Source organism: Squalius cephalus (assembly GCF_949319135.1).
Source record: "Squalius cephalus genome assembly, chromosome: 18".
NCBI classification, from domain to species: domain Eukaryota; kingdom Metazoa; phylum Chordata; class Actinopteri; order Cypriniformes; family Leuciscidae; genus Squalius; species Squalius cephalus.
Window position 1 is genome coordinate 35,736,226 of NC_137139.1, and position 23,877 is coordinate 35,760,102.

The following is a 23,877-nucleotide window of genomic DNA, read 5'->3' on the forward strand; positions in this document are numbered from 1 at the left end:
ATCATTTCAAATAACATACAGGCATTAACATATTATCATTGTTAAACACATTGTCAATAAGACCAAGCAGCATATCTTAAACAACATAATAATACGTCGAGCTGAAACTGAGCTAGTACAACATACATCGATCTCGAATCGATATCAACATTTTAGACCCTCATAAACATTCATTTGAAAGTGTTACACAGGATATGGCCATGTAATGCTGAGTCTTTGTATGTAACCCATGGCACATGTGTTTTAAAAAAAATACATTGTCAACTAAACTATAACCAGTAAACTAAATATACTAGTATGTATTACTTATGCATGTATCTATATTATCCATATAGATGTATAATATATATATATGAAACTCTCTCTCTCTCTCTATATATATATATGTGTATATATGTATAGTGCTGGGCAACAATTAATCGCATCCAAAATAAAAGTTTGTGTTTGTGTGTACTGTATATAATTATTTTGTATAAATACACACACATGCATGTATATATTTAAGAAATATTTGCATGTATATACTGTATATTTATATACAATTTATATATAATATAAATATGTTATATATAGCCTAAATAACACATATATGATTGGATGATATAAATATGATATAAATATTGTATATAATATAATATAAATATCATTGTAAGAGGGTACAAACATATTTCCCTTATTAAAGTAATTAAATATTCCATATATCCATATTCATATATATTATTAGTGTACATATTTAGACGGACACCATGAGAAAAGGGTGATTTTATTAATAGAAGTAAAAAAAAAATAAAAAAAAATCACGAGAACATTGTGATTAAATCATACATTTTATTTAATGTCAAAATATTAAATATTTACATTTTTCGTCTTTGTTTTGTTTCTGTAGGCACATTTAGTGACAGTTTCGATACTGTAATCATAAGTTAACAGGTGTTACACTTCCTGTGTGTGATCACGTGATCTGAATCTGGCCAATCGCAGCTGCCAGAACACAACATATACTCCCTATTTGTGTTTATATACAAATACAAATTTGACATAAATAAGATTTCGAACTAAATGGCAAGTGACCAGATAGATCTCTGAGAGATATCATAATTTATTGGAGTACAGTATTTTTTGGAGAAATAAAAAGATAACATAAATAAACAAACATATAATGTCCAAATATACATAATGGAAAAATAAAAAATGACTAACTCTTTGCTATCGCTGAATACTGCAGCACCACGGAGAAGTCGACCCTGACACCGTGTCCTAACCAGACGCGACACGTCTTGCAGAGAGACTCCGCCCACACTCTCTTCTGATTGGCTGAGATTTTGGACTGATTTGGTTGCGAGTGCAGTGCGCTTGCAGAGAGACTCCGCCCACACTCTCTTCTGATTGGCTGAGATTTTGGACTGATTTGGTTGTAAGTGTAGTGTGCTTGCAGAGAGACTCCGCCCACACGCTCTTCTGATTGGCTGAGATTTTGGACTGATTTGGTTGTAAGTGTAGTGTGCTTGCAGAGAGACTCCGCCCACACTCTCTTCTGATTGGCTGAGATTTTGGACTGATTTGGTTGTGAGTGCAGTGCACTTGCAGAGAGACTCCGCCCACACTCTCTTCTGATTGGCTGAGATTTTGGACTGATTTGGTTGTGAGTGCAGTGCACTTGCAGAGAGACTCCGCCCACACTCTCTTCTGATTGGCTGAGATTTTGGACTGATTTGGTTGTGAGTGCAGTGCACTTGCAGAGAGACTCCGCCCACTCTCTCTTCTGATTGGCTGTGATTTGATGTGATTGATTTTGTCATATCTCTTAGTTGCGTTGCTAGAATCTCATCGCATCGCGTCTGGTTAGGACCTTAGAGATGTCACGAATATAAGTTTTTGTAAAGAATGTAAATTCACATATTTGAAATATTTAAAATGATTTCAAAGAACCATTCGCTGACAAAAACTTCCATCAAGTATCCTCGTTATTGTTTTCATCAGTCTGATACTTGCGGCGTCTCTTTAAGGGTCATGAACGACGTTCTCCTTAACGTATAAAGTATATTAAGCCAAAGTATAACATAACTTATCAACACACTGTTCATATAAATTAGGTTTGTTCTGATCGAAATGACTAAAGTACACGCAAAAGTACAACAGAAGAAGCCAGCACAAACGAACACCTTACGGCCAGAAACACACTGTACACAAATACACAGACACCAATGATTGATTGATCGATGAACACACGTCACATTGTGTTTCTGTGGCGCTCAAAGTGATTCCTTCAAATGTCAGTCTGTAACAATTTTTCCATCTAAAGTTGCAAAAACAATAGCTATACTTCCATCCACCGATTTTTAATGCGCATTTTGTGATATCACATAAAAAAACACTGGATGGAATCGCAAAAATACGCATTAATTCTTGTTAAAAAATTCTAAATTGATTTTTTTTTTATCTGATAAACTGTGATGGAAACACATTTTCATAATAAACCCCTCGATGTTCCTCAGCAGAGGCTGTGATTGGATAACTGGAGTAACCAGTGGACCAATGGCGTCGCAGCATCTCTAATGTTGGTTTGGTGTTTCTGAAACGCCAGAGTCGAAGTGTGTGATCAGGATGATGTGGTTTAATTCCCTCCAGAAGCGTCTCACACACGAGTGTGTTCCCGAACACCAGCATCTGAACGGAAGTCAGAATTGTGAGATATAAAGTCAGAATTGCGAGATATTAAGTCAGAATTGCGTGATATAAAGTCAGAATTGTGAGATATTAAGTCAGAATTGCGAGATATAAAGTCAGAATTGCGTGATATAAAGTCAGAATTGTGAGATATAAAGTCAGAATTGCGAGATATTAAGTCAGAATTGCGAGATATAAAGTCAGAATTGCGAGATATTAAGTCAGAATTGCGAGATATAAAGTCAGAATTGCGAGATATATAGTCAGAATTGTGAGATATAAAGTCAGAATTGCGAGATATAAAGTCAGAATTGCGAGATATATAGTCAGAATTGTGAGATATAAAGTCAGAATTGCGAGATATTAAGTCAGAATTGCGAGATATAAAGTCAGAATTGCGAGATATTAAGTCAGAATTGTGAGATATAAAGTCAGAATTGTGAGATATAAAGTCAGAATTGTGAGATATAAAGTCAGAATTGCGAGATATTAAGTCAGAATTGCGAGATATAAAGTCAGAATTGCGAGATATATAGTCAGAATTGTGAGATATAAAGTCAGAATTGCGAGATATAAAGTCAGAATTGCGAGATATATAGTCAGAATTGTGAGATATAAAGTCAGAATTGCGAGATATTAAGTCAGAATTGCGAGATATAAAGTCAGAATTGTGAGATATAAAGTCAGAATTGTGAGATATATAGTCAGAATTGTGAGATATAAAGTCAGAATTGTGAGATATAAAGTCAGAATTGCGAGATATTAAGTCAGAATTGCGAGATATAAAGACAGAATTGCGAGATATAAAGTCAGAATTGCGAGATATTAAGTCAGAATTGCGAGATATAAAGTCAGAATTGTGAGATATAAAGTCAGAATTGCGAGATATAAAGTCAGAATTGTGAGATATATAGTCAGAATTGTGAGATATAAAGTCAGAATTGTGAGATATAAAGTCAGAATTGCGAGATATTAAGTCAGAATTGCGAGATATAAAGACAGAATTGCGAGATATAAAGTCAGAATTGCGAGATATTAAGTCAGAATTGCGAGATATAAAGTCAGAATTGTGAGATATAAAGTCAGAATTGCGAGATATAAAGTCAGAATTGTGAGATATATAGTCAGAATTGTGAGATATAAAGTCAGAATTGTGAGATATAAAGTCAGAATTGTGAGATATAAAGTCAGAATTGTGAGATATAAAGTCAGAATTGCGAGATATAGTCAGAATTGCGAGATATTAAGTCAGAATTGCGAGATATAAAGACAGAATTGCGAGATATAAAGTCAGAATTGCGAGATATTAAGTCAGAATTGCGAGATATAAAGTCAGAATTGTGAGATATAAAGTCAGAATTGCGAGATATTAAGTCAGAATTGTGAGATATAAAGTCAGAATTGCGAGATATAAAGTCAGAATTGTGAGATATAAAGTCAGAATTGCGAGATATTAAGTCAGAATTGTGAGATATAAAGTCAGAATTGTGAGATATAAAGTCAGAATTGTGAGATATTAAGTCGTAATTGCGAGATATAAAGTCAGAATTGCGAGATATAAAGTCAGAATTGCGAGATAAAGTCAGAATTGCGAGATATAAAGTCAGAATTGCGAGATATTAAGTCGTAATTGCGAGATATAAAGTCAGAATTGCGAGATATAAAGTCAGAATTGCTAGAGATTAAGTCAGAATTGAGAGATATTAAGTCGTAATTGCGAGATATAAAGTCAGAATTGCGAGATATAAAGTCAGAATTGAGAGATATAAAGACAGAATTGCGAGATATAAAGTCAGAATTGCGAGATATAAAGTCAGAATTGCGAGATATTAAGTCGTAATTGCGAGATATAAAGTCAGAATTGCGAGATATTAAGTCGTAATTTGAGATATAAAGTCAGAATTGCGAGATATAAAGTCAGAATTGCGAGATATTAAGTCAGAATTGAGAGATATAAAGTCAGAATTGTGAGATATTAAGTCAGAATTGCGTGTTATAAAGTCAGAATTGCGAGATATAAAGTCAGAATTGCGAGATATTAAGTCAGTATTGCGAGATATAAAGTCAGAATTGCGAGATATAAAGTCAGAATTGCGAGATATAAAGTCAGAATTGCGAGATATAAACTTGCAATTATGAGAAATAAACTAGAAATACTGAATTTTTTCCTCAGAATTGCATGTTTATTTCTTGCAATTCTGACTTTATATCTCACAATTGTGAGATAAAAAGTCGCAATTATCTTTTAAAATGTTTTATACAGCGGAAACAATTTCTATAAAACACAAGTATTGAAATCGCTAAATAAAGCAGCGCTTCCCTCGCATGTGTTCACGAGAGCAAAATCGTCACTTCTGGGGAAACTGGCGCAAAATATCAGTAGTAAAAGAATAAAAAGTCTCGGTAAATGTGTTTCCATCATAGTTTATGCGCATGTTTTCTTATCAAAGAAATTGAGCGTAACGTTTTCTTGTGCACTTTACAATAAGGTCTCATTTATTAACATTAGTTGATGCATTACCTAACCTGAACTCACACTGAATAAACTGCTTTTACAGTATTAATTATACTTGGTTAATGTTTGTTAATACAGATGTTCATGCTAGTTTACAGTGCATTAACTAATATTAACAGAAGCAACTCTCGATCTTACAAATGTGTCAGTATATGCTGAGATTTACATTGACTAAGATTAATAATACATACTGTAGAAGTATCGGTCATTGTTATTCATCTTAACAATGTTAAGTTAAATGGTAACACTTTACAATAAGTTTACATGAACTAAGAATGAATACTTCTACAGCATCTTAGTTAATATTAATTTCAACATTTACTAATACATTATTAAAATCAAAAGTTGTGAACATTAGTTAATGCACTGTGAACTAACATGAACTAACAATGAACAGCTGGATTTTTATTAACTAACTTTAACAAAGATTAATAAATACAGTAACAAATGTATTGCTCATGGTTAGTTCATGTTAGTCAATACATTAACTAATGTTACCAATGAAAATCTTGTAAAGTTTTTTTTCAATGCACATTTTAATGCCATTTCCCTCCAGCTTTTTTAATATCCCAAAATTTGCATTAGAACATGTGGATGGAAACATAACGAGTGCTCTTTAACTAACTTGCTCAGCAAGATTTGTCTTCAAACTTGTAGTCTTAACAGTGAGTCATCACATTTTCTTTCTTTAAAACTGTTTTAAAGTCAGTTACAGAAAAGCGTAGACTGGTCTAATTCGAATCCTCAAGTCTAAACTAGGCCGTGTTTCTGAAACACGGTGGTTGCATTGAAGCGGGAGTTTGCGCTGGCGTACTTGCGTAGAGTTTGTTTGTGGCTGGATGCGCCTGAACACGAGCACCTGTGCATGAAGGAGGTAGAGCGCCGTCTAACGAGTCTGAACCCGAGACTCAACAGAGGAAACACAACAGCAGTCTCGCTTGTTCTTCAGTCGCTCGGTTCACCGGCGGATCCGTGCGGAGACGAAGTCCTTCAGTGTTTCACAGAAAGCAGACCGGACCCACTTCCAAGTGCCGCTGGTCTCCTGGACTCGAGGGAACGAGACCTTGGACGTCCACGATGGGAAGATGATGAGTGTCCTGCGTTTGGAACAGGAATCGGGACTGATGCCAGCTGCCGTCGCGGATCTGTCAGGAGAAACGGGAAAACGTCACGATTTTCCAAGGGAAAATAAATCACTCAAAAAAAACAACAAGAAACGCACAGACAAGCTGCATCAGTGTGTATTAAAAGTTGGTAACACTTCACGATAGCGATGAAAAGGTTAGCAGTTTGACGATGAAAATTTGTATTATCAGCTCTGCCTTAAATTATTACATTGTTTAAATTTATACATTTTTTGCTAACTGTGATTTCGTATGTAAATTTCAAGCGGATAGGAGTGACTGCGTTTAGGGTATCGTTTTAATTTTAACGATTCCGATTCCTAATTTCGATTCCAATAAGGTAAACAAAAACAATCTTAGATATCATTCACATTTAGGGCCCTATTTTAACGATCTGAAACACAAGTATCAAGCGCGAAACGCAAGTAACTTTGTGGGTGGGTCTCGGGCGCTGTTGCTATTATACCGGCGGGATAAATGACTCTCCGACGCAAATCTAAAATGTGTTGGTCTGAAGTCGCTTCATTACTCATAGGTGTGGTTTGGGCGTAACGTGAAATAAACCAATCAGAGCGTCATCTCACATTCCCTTTAAGAGCAGGCGCGCTTGTTCCATGGCGGATTGCTATTATAACGGCGGATTTGCCAGGAGCGGTTCACAGCCGAGGAGACCGACGTTCTCGTCAGGGCCGTAAAACACAGAGAAGTGACATTGGGGATGGAGAAACACACCCAGATTAGCTTCGGTTAAACAGGCGTATGATAATTTGGGTAAATGTGTAAGCTAGATTTATGCCTATTTTTCACATCTTCATGGACACAACAATGATTTCCCTCGTGTGGAATATTTTCCTTGTAATTATGTATGATTTGCAAAAATGAAAACTGCTGCGTCTGTGTAGATGAGAGAATCAAAGTGTGTGTGTGTTGTGCACACGCTACATTATGGCCAAGCATGCGCCCTTAAAATAGCATCTGAATAACGCGTCACTGACTTTAGACGAGGTTTCTCCTGGTCAGTGGCGGAATTGTTTTCTGAAACTGCAAAATAGCACCAGGGAACGTTTGCGCCGGAACACGCCTCCTCTTTTCGCTGAACCGCCCCCGGGAGCGCAAGTTCATTCCCTAATTTACCGACGTGCGTCTGTGGAGGGAAAAGTCCGCTGTGCGCGGATGAGAAATAGGAATGAAACATGCGTCGGTGTACAGAGTCAATTGCGCTGGGTGCGAGATAGGGCCCTGTGTGTTATTGCAAAACATTTAATTGTATCTGAATATCATGAACAGAAATCAACAGGCTAAAGAACACTTACACAAGGTTTAAAAATAAAATATAAAACCCTAGCCTAACTAATATAGTTTTCAAGCATTATTAAAGACGAGTAAACACTTGTAAACAAGTAAATTAGCAATCGCAACAAATAGACACAACTGAACAAAGATATGATTGAAATAAACAGTGTTTTAAGATTTTCAGGTGTTCAGGTACAGAAACTAAAATATCTGCACTTTATAAATAAAATATACAAATATAGTTACAAAAGTTACTCAGTGAAGAACGAGTGAACTTTCTCTCTGTCTTCTGTAGTTTTATTACATGAACACAGAAAACAGAAGTTTCGTTTTGTGTGAAAGCGTGATGGAAGGCAGAGTGCTGAGAGAAATGATATTAAACAATATATGAATAGATTAATTCTATCACGTCACGTCTAGACTAAACCCGGTCCTGATTCACATTAGAGTGGATCTTTAATCCAGATTCACATCACCTCACAGTTGTCCAGAAGCACTTGAGGACTCAGAGGCGAGTTCTCCTCGAACTCCTGACCGTTCCAGCCTCGGAAACGCAAAGCCCTCGGCGCGTGGACGTCAGGATTCGCCGGGTCGTTGAAGCAGTGGAGAGAAACGCTCTGAGTGACCGTCACACTCAGCAAGTGTAAGAACTTCATCTGGACTTTCCCCACATCAAACACGGCCTGTGAAGACAAACAGCGTCACGTCGGAAACACACACCAGCGCCTCTGTGTTTATGTAATCAGCATTCTGCGTTCTGGCAACTGTGTGTTTACGGTTTACGCTGACAAATGATCCGGCTTACAGGAAAACCAGCTTTAAATTAAAATCAGATTGTCCTTTCCGAGGAAATACGAGATTGAGTTACATCAAACGCTTCTCAGTGTTTAGATAATGAGGAAACTTTGCTTGATTTTGTCCGTAAGTGAATGAAGAGAGAGAAATAAAACACTTTTGCACAGTCATGTTCAGATTCAGATGCGGAAACATTAGTTTTGAGCTTTTACAGTAAAACCTCAGTGAGTTTAATCAGAGATTCATGGAAATAATGTCATTAAATGACCCGAATTAAAGTGTGGGTTCAAAACGAATGTATTTTAACCCTGTGGTTGCCTTAAAAAATGTACGTTTTGTTTTTTTCCCAAATTTTTTATTTCATCTTAATGGTAAGAAACTTGGTATATGAACACACACACAAAAAATCATGGACATGATTCGAAAAGATTAAATGGTCCTGAAATAAATAGTCACACTTGTGTTTCTCGCGGTCAAAAATTAGCGCATTGGAAATGAATGAGACGAATTTCCTCTAGTGGAAGCGTTTGGTACTGCAGCCGAACACACTGAAAGATCATTTTTGAGATATCAACCTTGAAATAAAACTAAAAAACACTTAAATTTGGAACATGACTTGTTTAGATTTATGGCTTAGATTTTCTCACAGTTTCAGAGTAAAATGTGTTTTGCAAAATACACATTTCATTTAAAAACAGCACCAGAAGTTAATTGATTCTTATCAGTGTTATTTTAATATAATATTTGAGTATATATGGCAGTACCTTATCAGTGTTATTTTAATATCATATTTGAGTAGATATGGCAGTACCTTATCAGTGTTATTTTAATATAATATTTGAGTATATATGGCAGTACCTTATCAGTGTTATTTTAATATCATATTTGAGTATATATGGCAGTACCTTATCAGTGTTATTTTAATATAATATTTGAGTATATATGGCAGTACCTTATCAGTGTTATTTTAATATCATATTTGAGTAGATATGGCAGTACCTTATCAGTGTTATTTTAATATCATATTTGAGTAGATATGGCAGTACCTTATCAGTGTTATTTTAACCCCTTAACTGTCACCCCCCTTTTTGAGAATGGATATTAAAATGCACTACTCAAACTTAAATGGTTGTAATTCAAGAATGCTTTGGAATATAGACCTAAGTTTGGTCTTGTTTTAAAGAAAACACTCAGCAGATTATTACTGAAGTGAAAGCACTTGAAAAAATGTAAGTATGAAAAAAGTTATGGAAGTTTAAATTGACAGTAAATCTAATATACTACTTAATATTTTTTCTTTTATATAAAATATATATTTTACTAAATATTTTTTTAACTATAAAATTAAAGCTATATATCTAACCATGTTGTGTTCCAAATTTGAAGTTGATATCACAAAAAAATTAAGTTCCCATGAGATTGTATTAGGCGTAATACCAGAAATAGCCACCGGGTGACATACATTCCATTGAATTTAATTGTATGCATTCTGCCATAACAAATTAATAAAGTTCTGTCCAAATATCACTTCTGTCACAAAATATGGAACCTTGAGACTCAGACCTTTCTGAAAATATGTGTTTTGTCAAGATTAGAAAAGGTTTTGATCATAAATTATGAAACATGATGACAGTACCTTCTCAGTGGAGACGGGGTTCACACAGGTCTGTCCGCCTGAGCTGAAGTTACAGAACACCTGGATGGAGTCAGACGTGCAGCCCAGATTCGGATCCACCCAGAACAGTCCTGATCAACACACACACACACACACACACACACACACACACACACACACACAGTTGGCGATTTAATGCAGTCATTCCACAAGATGAGTTGAAAGAAGAGATGCACTGATACTACATTCCTCCACTGACACCGACAGCCGATTATTCAGAATGATGTCGACCGATGCCGATAACAATAGTTTGATTAACATCTTTCAAAAAAATCTCTCCCAAATAATTCTGCAAATTATACAGGGAACTGTCACGTCACATTTAAGAGCGTCAAAACGCCATTTATTGCTTGAATTTTATTAAAGGGCTGGTGTAATGCCCTTTTCACAAGAAGTAAAATAAGTCTCTGGTGTCCCCAGAGTGTGTGTGTGTAAGTTTTAGCTCAAAATACCCCACAGATATTTTTATATCGCATGTTAAAATTGTCACTTTTTGAGGGTGAGCAAAAACACACCGTTTTGTGTATGTTCCTTTAAATGCAAATGAGCTGCTGCTCCCGGCACAGGGGGCGGAGCTACAAGAGCTCGCATGCACTGAACATTTCAAAAACTTTTATGTTTTTATGCCTTTTATGTTCAAACCGGAGTCAGACAATGATGGAGAGACTCAAGAAGAAGTGAAACATGTAGAAGCAACAGGACATTTCTGAATGGTTAGTTGATGAATTTATGAAGCTGATGTGTAGTTATCTTCTAGTCATTGATTAGCATATTCTGTCTTGATAATCTATAAATCGTGTTCAGGGGGCGGGGTTTATGTAAATTCTAGGGTTGGTGATGTCACTAACCCGGGAGGAATGTGGTGTAGTCTCTCCCAGCCGTTTGTTGTAGTCCTTAAAAAGTGATTTCTGTAAAAGCAAATATCTCTCTTTGCTTTGAACTTTGAGCGTTGTAACTTTGCAGATGTTGTTTATGCTCAAACAGCAACATTACACACTAACTAAAGTTAGAAAAGTCAAATCATAATCCACCACCCCTTTAAAATGTATAGAAATTGAAAGCTGAGACTTTGTTTCTTATCAGAAGTAATAGCTCAAAGCTCTTTGTGATTATTGGACGGGAGACGCTACAAATACTGTTTGATGTGGGAAAAACTGCAGATCTGGCAACCCTGAACTACAGGTGATCCACAGGGCCAATAAAGCCTGCATTAACTTCGCTATTTTTTAACTGTTAAAGCCTTAGTGTTGCGTAAACTCACCCTAAATTCAACACGAGAGATTGTCTTCACACACAGGATGAGTGTCAGTCTGACACGTTTTTGATTGACAGGATATAATCTGCCCTGATCATCGGCTGTTTTTAAGCAATCGTGAAAATAATGTCTTTTATCGGCCGATACATCTGTGCATCTCTACTTATTTGTTTTATTTTTTCTATTTTTCTACTCTAAGTATTTAAATTAGTTCAGAATTATTAATACACTACCAGTCACATGTTTGGAATCAGATTTGACATAATTCTAACCATCATATTAGAGTGATTTGTGAAGGATCATGTGACACTGAAGACTGGAGTAATGATGCTGAACATTCAGCTTTGATCACAGGAATAAATTACACTTTACTATATATTCACATAGAAAACAGATCTTTTAAATTACAATAATATTTCACAATATTGCTGTATTTTTTATCAATTTTAGTTTCAATGCATTTATAAAGCACATAATAATACAACGTTTACTATAGTGCTGCACAAACAATAAAATATTAAACTATAATAAACACAAATAATTATTAATATAGAATATGCAAAATAGCTACTCACAGATAAAAGACCCACAGACTCTTAGGAGTCTTTGGGCCCTATTTTAACGATCTGAAACGCAAGTATCAAACGCGAAACGCAAGTAACTTTGTGGGCGGGTCTCGGGCGCTGTTGCTATTATACCGGCGGGATAAATGACTCTTGCGCCCGACGCAAATCTACAATGTGTTGGTGTGAAGTCGCTTCATTACTCATAGGTGTGGTTTGGGCATAACGTGAAATACACCAATCAGAGCGACATCTCACATTCCCTTTAAGAGCAGGAGCGCTTGTTCCATGGCGGATTGCTATTATAACGGCGGATTTGCCAGGAGCGGTTCACAGCCGAGGAGACCAGCGTTCTCGTCAGGGCCGTAAAACACAGAGAAGTGACATTGAGGACGGAGAAACACACCCAGATTAGCTTCGGTTAAACAGGCGTATGATAATTTGGGTAAATGTGTAAGCTAGATTTATGCCTATTTTTCACATCTTCATGGACACAACAATGATTTCCCTCGTGTGGTAATATTGTTCCTTGTAATAATGTATGATTTGCAAAAATGAAAACTGCTGCGTCTGTGTAGATGAGAGAAGCAAAGTGTGTGTGTGTTGTGCACACGCTACATTATGGCCAAGCATGCGCCCTTAAAATAGCATCTGAATAACATGCGCCACTGACTTTAGACGAGGTTTCTCCTGGTCAGTGGCGGAATTGTTTTCTGAAACTGCAAAATAGCACCAGGGAACGTTTGTGCCGGAACACGCCTCCTCTTTTCGCTGAACCGCCCCCGGGAGCGCAAGTTCATTCCCTAATTTACCGACGTGCGTCTGTGGAGGGAAAAGTCCGCTGTGCGTCGGGTGAGAAATAGGAATGAAACATGCGTCGTGTACAAAGTCAATTGCGCTGGGTGTGAGATGGGGCCCTTAGGGTGTTTTCACACCTGAGAGTCCGCACCAAAGTTCATGTTTTGATTAATCTTATACATTCGGTAAGTTTTGGTTTGGTTTCACATTGCAATTATGCGAGCACACTAAAGAACTTTACATGACGTACCCGCGTCCTGTCGTCATCATCTATGTGGGCTGCATCTGGACATTGATTGGTTTGTAAACAGACGTGCGTCTGACGTCAGCGTGTTGTCAGTTCGGCTGGAAACTTTGACAAGAATGAATGAACAGATGCATATCGTCGCCACTATACTGTTATTATTACGGCATTACTCCCTGCAGCTCCAGCTATACTCGAGGCTAGTTCACATTCGCCAAATGAACATCCTCGTTGTGCGAACATTTGATCGTCGCCGGCAGGAAAGGAGGAGAAGAGTGAGCAATCCTGCGGGAACATCCGGAAATTCCAGTAAATTAAAGTCCGAACCATACAGAAAATGCGTTCACACTAGAAAGGAACCAAACCTTTGTTCTGTTTGATCCGGACCGAGACTACCTCTTTTCGTCTGACCAAATTTCGTCTGTTTGGTCCGGATCGTGGTCCGGGGGAGGTTTCACACTTGTCATTTTGATTCGGATCAAACTGATAAGTCAGAAAATCCAGACCAAACAAGGTAGGGGTGAAAGGGCCCTTAAATACACCTAAACCATCTTCAAACTCTTAAACCCGACGCCTGTGAGGACAGAACCTCGACGCTCATGTGTGATCAGAAGCTGACGTGAATCAGACAAACGACTGGCTCTCACCGTCGCTCCTCTGGCTCTGGCAGTCGAGTAAGTCCTTGCAGAAGCGCGCTGGGTTTTCTCTCGATCCCAGTGGTGTTTTCATGCTGTCCACGACGCCGCTCAGATACTTCAGCGTTCGCAGGATCTCAGCGTTCTGCTCAGACGGAGACGAGTCTGTGTTCTGGAAACTCTGAGGAGAGGAACCGGGACGTCAGAGTCAGAGTCATTATTCAGCGCTCTGACTGACAGGATATAATCAGCTGATCATCGCTGCTTTTAAACTATCAGTCCATAGTGAAAATAACGGCTTTTATCAGCCGATACATCGGTGCATCCCTACTTAAAAGTATTTTAATTAGTCCACAGTTATTAATACACTACCAGTCAAATCCATCCATCCATCCATCCATCCATCCATCCATCCATCTATCCATCCATCCATCCATCCATCCATCCATCTATCAATCCATCCATCCACTCATCCATCCATCTATCTACCCATCCATCATCTATCCATCCATCCATCCATCCATCCATCTATCAATCCATCCATCCACTCATCCATCCATCTATCTACCCATCCATCATCTATCCATCCATCCATCCATCCATCCATCTATCAATCCATCCATCCACTCATCCATCAATCCACTCATCCATCCATCCACTCATCCATCCATCTATCCACTCATCCATCCATCCATCTACCCATCCATCCATCCATCCACTCATCCATCCATCCATCTATCAATCCATCCATCCACTCATCCATCAATCCACTCATCCATCCATCCACTCATCCATCCATCCATCTATCAATCCATCCATCCATCCATCCACTCATCCATCCATCCATCTATCAATCCATCCACTCATCCATCCATCCACTCATCCATCCATCCATCTATCAATCCATCCATCCACTCATCCATCAATCCACTCATCCATCCATCCACTCATCCATCCGTCAATCCACTCATCCATCCATCTACCCATCCATCCATCCATCCACTCATCCATCAATCCACTCATCCATCCATCCATCCATCCACTCATCCATCCATCTATCTACCCATCCATCCATCCATCCACTCATCCATCAATCCACTCATCCATCCATCCATCCATCCATCCATCCATCCACTCATCCATCCATCTATCTACCCATCCATCCATCCACTCATCCATCAATCCACTCATCCATCCATCCATCCATCCACTCATCCATTAATCCACTCATCCATCCATCCACTCATCCATCCATCCATCCACTCATCCATCCATCTATCTACACATCCATCCATCCACTCATCCATCAATCCACTCATCCATCTATCCATCCATCCATACACTTATCCATTAATCCACTCATCCATCCATACACTCATCCATCCATCCATCCATCCATCCATCCATCCATCCATCCATCCATCCATCCATCCACTCATCCATTAATCCACTCATCCATCCATCCACTCATCCATCCATCCATCCATCCATCCATCCATCAGTCAGAAATCAGAGTCTAGTTTTCATTAGTTAAACTCCAGAGAGCGATCTCAGATCTTCACCTCAAGCTGAAGATGATCATTGGACTCCATCAGCTCTTGGACGTTCATATAAATGCGTCTCTGTGGGACGAGAAAACTATGAGAATCACACAGAAGTCGAACAAACAACCTAACGTCTGTTCTATTCCAGTAGTGTGTGTGTTCTTGAAGACTACAGAGTTCAGATAAGATTAGATGGATGTGGTTTAAACAGTAGGTGCTTGCGACACCAAGGTCATGGGTTCGATTCCCAGAGAATGCATGAATCGATCAAATGTGAACCTTCACACAGAATCATGCTCTTCCTCTGTATTTTTGTACAAATATCTAAACATTTTTAAATCAACATGCATTCACTTGAGATGGGAAATCTCTGTTAAACTGCATCAAAATCAACTGACTTTGCCATTAAAACGAGAAAAATATCTGTCAATGGGGTCAGAAAAATAAACTTAAGCTCTTTTTTAAATAAGCTCTTTTCTCAGTGTCTGAAACGGTTCATTTGAAGATTCAGTCTCTCTAAACCCCGCCTCTCTGAGAGCTGCTCTGCTCTGATTGGTCAGACGGCCCAGTCTGCTGTGATTGGTCAGAAACCAATCGCTCATTATCATATCTGAATCTCAGTGATACGAACAGTAACGATGGCGTGGGTTTTACCGTATCAATCTCATCAAAGTGGATTTGCTTTGGCAATAAAAAACAGCGTCTTCTCGACATGAACAACACGATCCAAACTCTTCCAGTCTCAGATAAACTACAGTGTACACTATAGACTGGCATTATGCAAATATGCTAATTAAGTAATTGTGCTTCTCAAGTAAATATATTTTGATTTAAGATTTAGACATTTGTACTGGAAAACCAGACAGAAATACTATCAAGACAAAAGAACATCATTTTAAACCATTGGATAAAAGTGTCTAAATAAATGCATGTAATGTTGAGCTAGTGCACAAGTACACAGTCACATGACTTGTTGTCTTACCGATGGGCCGGGCAAACCTGGAGGTCCCTGTCAAAAACCACAGAAAATTAGTCTCACAATCCCCTTAGATTACATAAACATACATAACATTCATATCTTATGACTAACGTTGGGAATCGAATTCTTCAGGTCAGGAATCGGATACTTGTTATAAAATTTACATTTTGATTCCTCTTATCGATTCCTTTCAATATAACTTTAAATCATTCGAGCGAGAGGCTCTGTTTTCTGTGTTCATGTGCATCAGTGTATTGTTTACTTGTCTTTAATAATGCTTGAAGTTTATATTAGTTCGGCTAGTTGTTCTTCTATGGTGTTTTTAAACCACAGGCAATCGCTCCTTGTGTAAGTGTTCTTTAACCTGTGGATTTCTGTTCATTATATTCAGATACAATTAAATGTTTTGCAATAAGAGTAAATGTTTACCTTATTGGAATCGAAATTAGGAACCGATAAGCAGAATCGAAATTGGAATCAGAATCGTTAAAATTAAAAACGATTCCTAGATATGACAGATTAACCCTAATCCATATCTGTAGCCTAATTATGATCCTTGGGTTAGTGCATGCACAGAAGTCAAACACTGTTATGAATAAACAATCATGAGTGTGATGTACCTGTGGCCCTGGACGGCCCTGTGGCCCCTGAGGCCCCTGTGCAAAGAAACACACACATTACAAGAGCTTTAGTCTGAATTATGAAATCAACCGTTCTGGAGTTTAAACCCACAGACTTTCAGGTACTCGTTGAGATCAGTAATCAATCAATCAATCAGTATCATATTATGACTTGATCAAATAATTAGTGATGGGAAACGATGATTAAACACATCCAAAATAAAAGTTTGTGTTTACATAATATATATGTGTGTACAATTATTTTGTATATTTAAATGCACACACATGTGCATGTATGTATTTAAGACAAATTTATATTTATATATAATATAAATTATGAGTAATGTATATACATGCAAATATTTCTAAAATACATACATGCATATGTGTGTGCATTTATATATACAAAATAATTATACACAGTAAACACACTTATATTATGTAAACACAAACTTTTATTTTGGATGTGATTAATCATTGCCAAGCACTAAAAATAATATGTCATGATAAATAAGCACATTATACGTATGAGCAGCTCCAGCTTATGTGTGTGTGTGTGTGTTAGTGTGTGTGTGATGGAGCGCTGGCGCCCTCACTAGTGTTCTGGAGGCTGTTGCACAACTGTTACACAAGTCCGTCTGAACATGCAGATATTTCATTAAATGAGCGGAAAGATCCTGATTTGTGATCTGGCATTAGAATAAACAGTGCTGTGATATATACGATCATATCTTACCATCTCTCCACGGCTTCCTTTAGGCCCTCGGGCACCCTGAGGAACCAGCAAAACACCATTTATCACATATTCAGTTCAATTCACATTTATTTGTATAGCGCTTTTCACAACACACATCATTTCAAAGAGTCCATATTACAATTTACAGTGATCTGTTATCAGAGGAAACTGTCTAAGTTATGTATTTCAGAGATGTCCATATATAAAAAAATTATAATTTAAAGAATGTAATAATTGAATGCAGAAACAATGACTCATTGAAGTAATGAATACTTGTTTGTTAACAAATGATTATGGCATTTAGATTTGCATGTATGATTAACACTCATGCCAAACTCAGTCATATTTCATGTTTCATCGGAATACTTACAGGCTTTCCCACCGGACCGATCATTCCCAGCGGACCGACAGGACCAGAGAATCCCTGAAACAAACACCATCACATGCGTTAGATGAGAAGACACGCTTATTTCATTATGAGACAGACGAGACGAGACGAGATGAGACGAGACGCACCAGAACACCGGTCGGCCCTTTGGGTCCAGGAATCCCGGTGAACCCGAAGTCTCCGTTTGGACCCTGAAAAACACACACACACACACACACACACACACACACACACACACACACGTAAAAAAAAACAACAACAATTTTTTAGATGTTAAGTAAAACTGAAACTAGTAAAAACATTTAATTGAAATAAAGTTTCAATAAAATAAATAAGAATATTACATGAACAACTTAAAATGGAACACACACACATACTCTCACACACACTCTCACTCACACACACACTCTAACTCACTCACTCACTCACTCACTCACTCACTCACTCACTCACTCACTCACTCACACTCACTCACACACTCACTCACTCACACACACACACACTCACTCACTCACACACACTCTCACACTCACTCACTCTCACACTCACTCACACACTCACTCACTCACACACTCACTCACTCACTCACTCACTCACTCACTCACTCACTCACTCACTCACTCACTCTCTCACACTCACTCACTCACTCACTCACTCACTCACTCACTCACTCACACACTCACTCTCACACACACACACACACACACACACACACACACACACACACACACACACACACACACACACATATATATATATATATATGTTTAAAACACATATAATCGCTGTAGTTGATCTGATTTCACAGTAGTCTTGTACAGTCATCAGTCTGAACTGTTCGTCTCATGTGTGTGTGACTCTCGTTCTCACTCCTCTCACTGATCAAGCGCGTGTGTGTGTCTGTGGTTTAATGTGGTTTAACTGAATACTAACCTTGGGTCCCGGAAAACCTTGGAGTCCCAGCACGCCAGCATCTCCCACCTCACCCTGCGGGAAACAACACACATGACTGACAGCTCACAGCAGCCAATCAGGACAGAGGATCACGATCCAGACTGGGACATCATCACGCTATTCCCAGACTCACTGCGGCCTGTTCATTCCCAGCAGATCCGGTCATTTATCCGTCTGGATTTCTGACAGGATTTCTGAATTACGTCCGTCTTCAAGAGGACACAATTTTAATATGTCAACATCCACAATCCCTCGACACGTTTATTCACACGCGATAGTAAGGTAAGGCGATATTCCCACTCTGTACGCTGGGAGTTCAAGCTTTATTGTGTTTTCCAGAGTTACGTAAGAGAGCGGAGTAGCTGGTTTGTCCCGTGTTTAGCCAACAATCCGCTTACATAAGAACCCGCCGACATTCAGTCCAAGACAAGTCCAGGATTGATGATAATCCCAATCAAGGACATTAACAGTTTTAATGTAAGAAAATAAATAAATAAATCCCTTGATATCAGACCTGTTTTTATTTGCACCAACGAGGAAACAGGATTTCTCTGCAGCAGAATTTATTAACGATAAACTTAAACTTACAGAAACGCTCAAGAGACTAGGACAGAACAACCAGCTCAACATTAACAACTGAACAGGACAACACAGGGCTTAAATACACAGGAAAACAAGAGGAACCAATGACACACCTGAAACAAGGAGCCTAATTATTTCGTAACCAAGGAGACAAACAGGTAGGGAACAGAGAACTGATTAACAGACTAGAAGATTAACAAAGAAACTCAAACATAAACTGAACAGAAAAGCAGGACAAAAACAACCTCAAAACATGACTAAATAAACCCATAAACGTGACAGTACTCTACGCTCCCAGAAGGCACGACCTCGAACTGTAATCCATACCACCATATTCACCAGCAGTTCATGCCCCCCCGAATGACTGGACGCTGTACGGGGAGAGGAGTCATCTCTAGATACTGGATGGGGATGGAGACTAGAATCACCACTGGACTCTGAATGAGGACGGAGACTGGAGATTAGGGCGTGGCGGCGGCCATCTTGGCAGAGGGCTTGGGCATGGCGGCGACCATCTAGGCTGGAGGCTCGGGTGGTGGCGGCCATCTTGGCAGAGGGCTCGGGCGTGGCGGCAGCCATCTTGGCAGAGGGCTATCTTGCATTCCAGAGCCTCTATCTTGGAACGAGGCTCTGGAACGGCGACGGCCATCTGAGGACGAGGCTCTGGAATGGCGGCGCCCATCTTAGGACGAGGCTCTGGAATGGCGGCGGCCATCTTAGGACGAGGCTCTAGAAGGGCCATGATGGCTGAGGGCTCATGGGTTGAAGCAGGAACTTGGAGTAGAGCTATACATAGGCAACCGTACTCTCTCCACGAGTAGTTACACATTTCCGGTATGTCCAATAATAGGTCACCCTGTGCTCCAACCCAGTACATGGTCTTGAGGCTGGTATCATTTAAGGCTGGTAGTTTTGAAATATATTATATTATTTTAAGTTAGTTTAACAGAAACCTGTTACTTGAACTTACTAAAACAGAAACGTTTTTCCTTAGTGCAGTTCGCATACAGATGATAATGCTGTCAAAGCGATCCCCGTTCACACGGATCCGCGAAAACGACTAAAAGCGCTGTATTCTGCTGTCAGGCCAGTAGATGGCGATGTAATGAAACACTACGAGCCTATAGCCTGAACACATAACACGCATGTGCATGACAGATTTGTGTTTTTGTAGTTTACACAGAGACAATAACGCTATAGGTTTCAAAAACCTGCACGTTCAAACCAAGCGTAACCTTCCAGACCGGAAGTCTCTCTTGAACCCAACACTGAAGTGGCTTAAACTGCAGTTCATCGACTGGCCACTAGAGAGACTGCAGAAGAGAGTCAGTCCTATAGACACCCATGTTACAATGCCCAACTTTACAGCAGAAATAAACATGTTTACAGTCTGGTACACAATGTGGCTTTGGTCTATATAGCTAATCTTGCCCTTCATGACGACTGTGAGGAGGGTGAATGTTTTTATAACTCATCCGTTTAAATTATATTAAGCCTCAAAGTTCTGCATAATTAAGGGCGTGGCCACTTGAGTGACAGGTGGATTGCCGCTGATGTCACTACTAGCCGTTTGTCTGCTGTCTGTTAGCGTCACGTCACCTCAGCTAATCCGCCTCGCTGCATATTGTCGTTTATCCGGGAGTGACGTGCGGCCAAGAGGGCTTAAAAAATGCTCTTCAGAAACACTACGGGTGACGTCACGCACACTATGCCCATATTTTTTTACAGTCTACGCTTTAAACCTGTTTTCAAAAGTTAGCATTTTCCCCACACAGAAACATAGTGTCGGCCCAGATCCGGCCCACATCCGGACCGCGTGGAATCGGATGTGGGCCGGATCTGGGCCGACACTATGTTTCTGTCTGGGTCAAGCTCCCAAAACGCTGTTATCGAGTAAAAAAACATCCAAAACTCATAAAAAGTATCCAGTTTTTAGTGTAAACGCCCCTGTCAGGCAGAGAGGCTCATGGGAGATTGAGTTCTGCACAAATGAAACAGAAACACTCACTGCTTCTCCTTTGGCTCCTTGCTCTCCCTTCATGCTCATTTTTCTCGTCATTATGGATGTGAATCTCAATGACTTTTGCAGTGTTTCATGATTATGGGATTTTTTTTTACATTTATTTAAATTTTCAGTGATTCATGATTTTTTTTAACTTTTTTTTTCTATTTTAAAATAATTGTATTCATAAAGAGCAATTTGTAGCATAACTAGAATTTTTTGTGTACGTTTTAGACATTTTGTTGTGTTTTTTGTCATTTGTATTTTTAGTGTTTTTTTTTTAACATGTCTATACATTTTTATCTTTATTTCAGTTTTAGTTTTTTTAGTACTTAAACGTTATATTTCATCTCAGTTAATGTTTATTTTCTTTTAAATTACAATTTTTTATGGTTTTAGATTCAGTTAATGATAATAACCTGGCTTTGACATACTCTAGCATGGTATTTTCATGCTTTTTTCACCAAAAAACATGGTAAAACCATGGTACCTTTTTTGTGAGTGTAAGGCTGCGTTTACACGACAACAATATACTAAAAATGAAAAAGAAAAAAGAAAAAAACGGGCAAAACGCATAAAAAGTTTCCCGTTATTATTGTAAATGCGCTGTCGGACAGAGATGGTTCTGATGGGAGGTTGAGTTCACACACAAATGAAACAGAAACACTCACCGGTTCTCCTTTGGCTCCTTGCTCTCCCTTCATGCCCTGGTCTCCCGTCACTCCCTCCATGCCCTTCACACCCACAGGTCCTCGATCGCCCGGTAAACCCGTCTCACCCTACAGAGGTCAAAGGTCATCAAGTGCTTAGCATCACTGCATCGTGGGATCTGGTCTTTCACCAAGTTTACTGCACATTTTGGCCATTAAAGGTGCAGTGTGTAATTATTAGCGGCATCTAGTGGTGAGATTTTGAATTGCAACCAACAGAAGTTACGGTGGCCGACAGGAAGTGATGTCGTCGTCTGAGACAGCAGAGAGTAGCCAGTTAAGCAATGAGGTTTCTTTACAAAGATTAAATAAGAAATTAGGTTTACTTAATTATTCAGTAAAACGATATGTTATTGCGAGTATTATTACTTGTTCATCATTGTGTCAGTGTTTTATTCGCTGACTTTAGTTCGCTTCTTTGCAGGAAGAACAACATAGTGACGAAACGCATTTGTCCGTTCAGGGCCACCGTAGAAACATGTCGATGATATGTGCTCCTAAATATTACACAATGCACCTTTAAGTACATTATCAAGGTAAAACTAGGAAACAGAAGGAATAAGTTTTGACCTTTAACCCCTCTGGTCCTCTCTCTCCGACAACACCTGGAAGACCGAGCTCCCCCCGCGGGCCGGGAAGCCCCGCCCTCCCCTCTAGACCGCTGTCACCACGGTGACCCTGCAAACACACGTCAATCAAAGCGTCAATCAAAAAAAATAACAGTTTTTCGGAGAAATAAATGAGTTTTTGAAGTTGTAAATGAAGAAAAAACATTTTTCTCAAAATATTCTAAAAATATACTAAAAAAGTGTTATTTTTTTAAGTTGTAAATGAACATTATTTGAGTGCATTTTATAAGAAAAAAAGATTTAAAAAAGATTTTTCAAAAAAAAAAAAAAGATTTTTACAATAAATAAATCTTTTTCATTCAAAATCTTGACAAATTTTGAGCAATTTCTGAGTGAAAATTTTTTCAACGTAAATCCTACAGCAAACCTTTTTTTCCGTGAATATGTGAGATCCAAGTTTCAGACACGTTTAAGATTCTGTATGTTTTAGTAGCACATGGAAATAGTCGCTTGTCTATCTACATCTCTATATCAATAGACGAGTGTGTGTTGATTATTTCACACTCACTGTTCGGCCTTTCGATCCAGGGAGACCCGGCAAACCTGGAAGACCGGGAAGCCCGTCGGATCCCGGATACCCGTCTGTCCCTCTAGGCCCCGGAAAACCCACCGGACCCTAGAGACGGGATGGAAGTGAAAAGCATGAGAGAGTCACATGACCACAGGGGGCCCTAAAATTATACTATATAGCTTATTTTATTTAATTATGATCATATTTTTTACATTTTTTAATGCAAATTTTTTTGGGAGATTTTTTGTTCTTTTTTATTTTATTTTACTTTAAGGCGAGACACGGCAGGTAAAAACATTGTTTTTTTTTCACTGGTCAATTTTGAGATTTTTGGATATTTGTCTTCAATAACATGTCTTCTTTCAGACTTGTGGAGAAAAAAAGTCAGAAATACACATTTAGGTCTTTATTTTACTACACTGTGTCTGTTTGCGTCTGTAGATTTCTCATAAACTCAACAAAAGTTGGTGTTCTTAATCCTCCCGCTGCTCCCTGTCATCACACACACCGCTGGAAAGCTCTCTCTCTCCTGTACAGTGCTGTCGGATCCAAATATGGTCATTTCCTTTTTATCAGCAGCCAATCGTGAAAGTAAAAGGGCTGAATGCGCAATCTCATTGGCTGATGATAAATCTTAAAAGCCCGTTTTCTCAAAATG

General features: G+C 38.7%; 1 protein-coding gene across 1 annotated transcript in view; it reads right to left on the reverse strand.

Annotated features, from left to right (window-relative positions):
- Positions 1-1,608: 1,608 nt before the first annotated feature.
- The window catches only part of col24a1 (collagen type XXIV alpha 1 chain), a 128,064-nt gene continuing 105,795 nt past the window's right edge, over positions 1,609-23,877 (reverse strand). Inside the window, exons 47-60 of the mRNA XM_079848247.1 lie at positions 23,217-23,324; positions 22,650-22,757; positions 22,041-22,148; positions 18,765-18,818; positions 17,960-18,022; positions 17,814-17,867; positions 17,444-17,479; positions 16,708-16,743; positions 16,091-16,117; positions 15,127-15,186; positions 13,577-13,745; positions 10,031-10,140; positions 8,076-8,282; positions 1,609-6,327 (exon numbers count right to left, since the gene is read on the reverse strand). Coding sequence (XP_079704373.1) covers positions 6,181-6,327; positions 8,076-8,282; positions 10,031-10,140; positions 13,577-13,745; positions 15,127-15,186; positions 16,091-16,117; positions 16,708-16,743; positions 17,444-17,479; positions 17,814-17,867; positions 17,960-18,022; positions 18,765-18,818; positions 22,041-22,148; positions 22,650-22,757; positions 23,217-23,324 — 1,287 coding nt within the window. The 3' untranslated portion in view covers positions 1,609-6,180. The remainder of the gene's footprint in view (positions 6,328-8,075; positions 8,283-10,030; positions 10,141-13,576; positions 13,746-15,126; positions 15,187-16,090; positions 16,118-16,707; positions 16,744-17,443; positions 17,480-17,813; positions 17,868-17,959; positions 18,023-18,764; positions 18,819-22,040; positions 22,149-22,649; positions 22,758-23,216; positions 23,325-23,877) is intronic.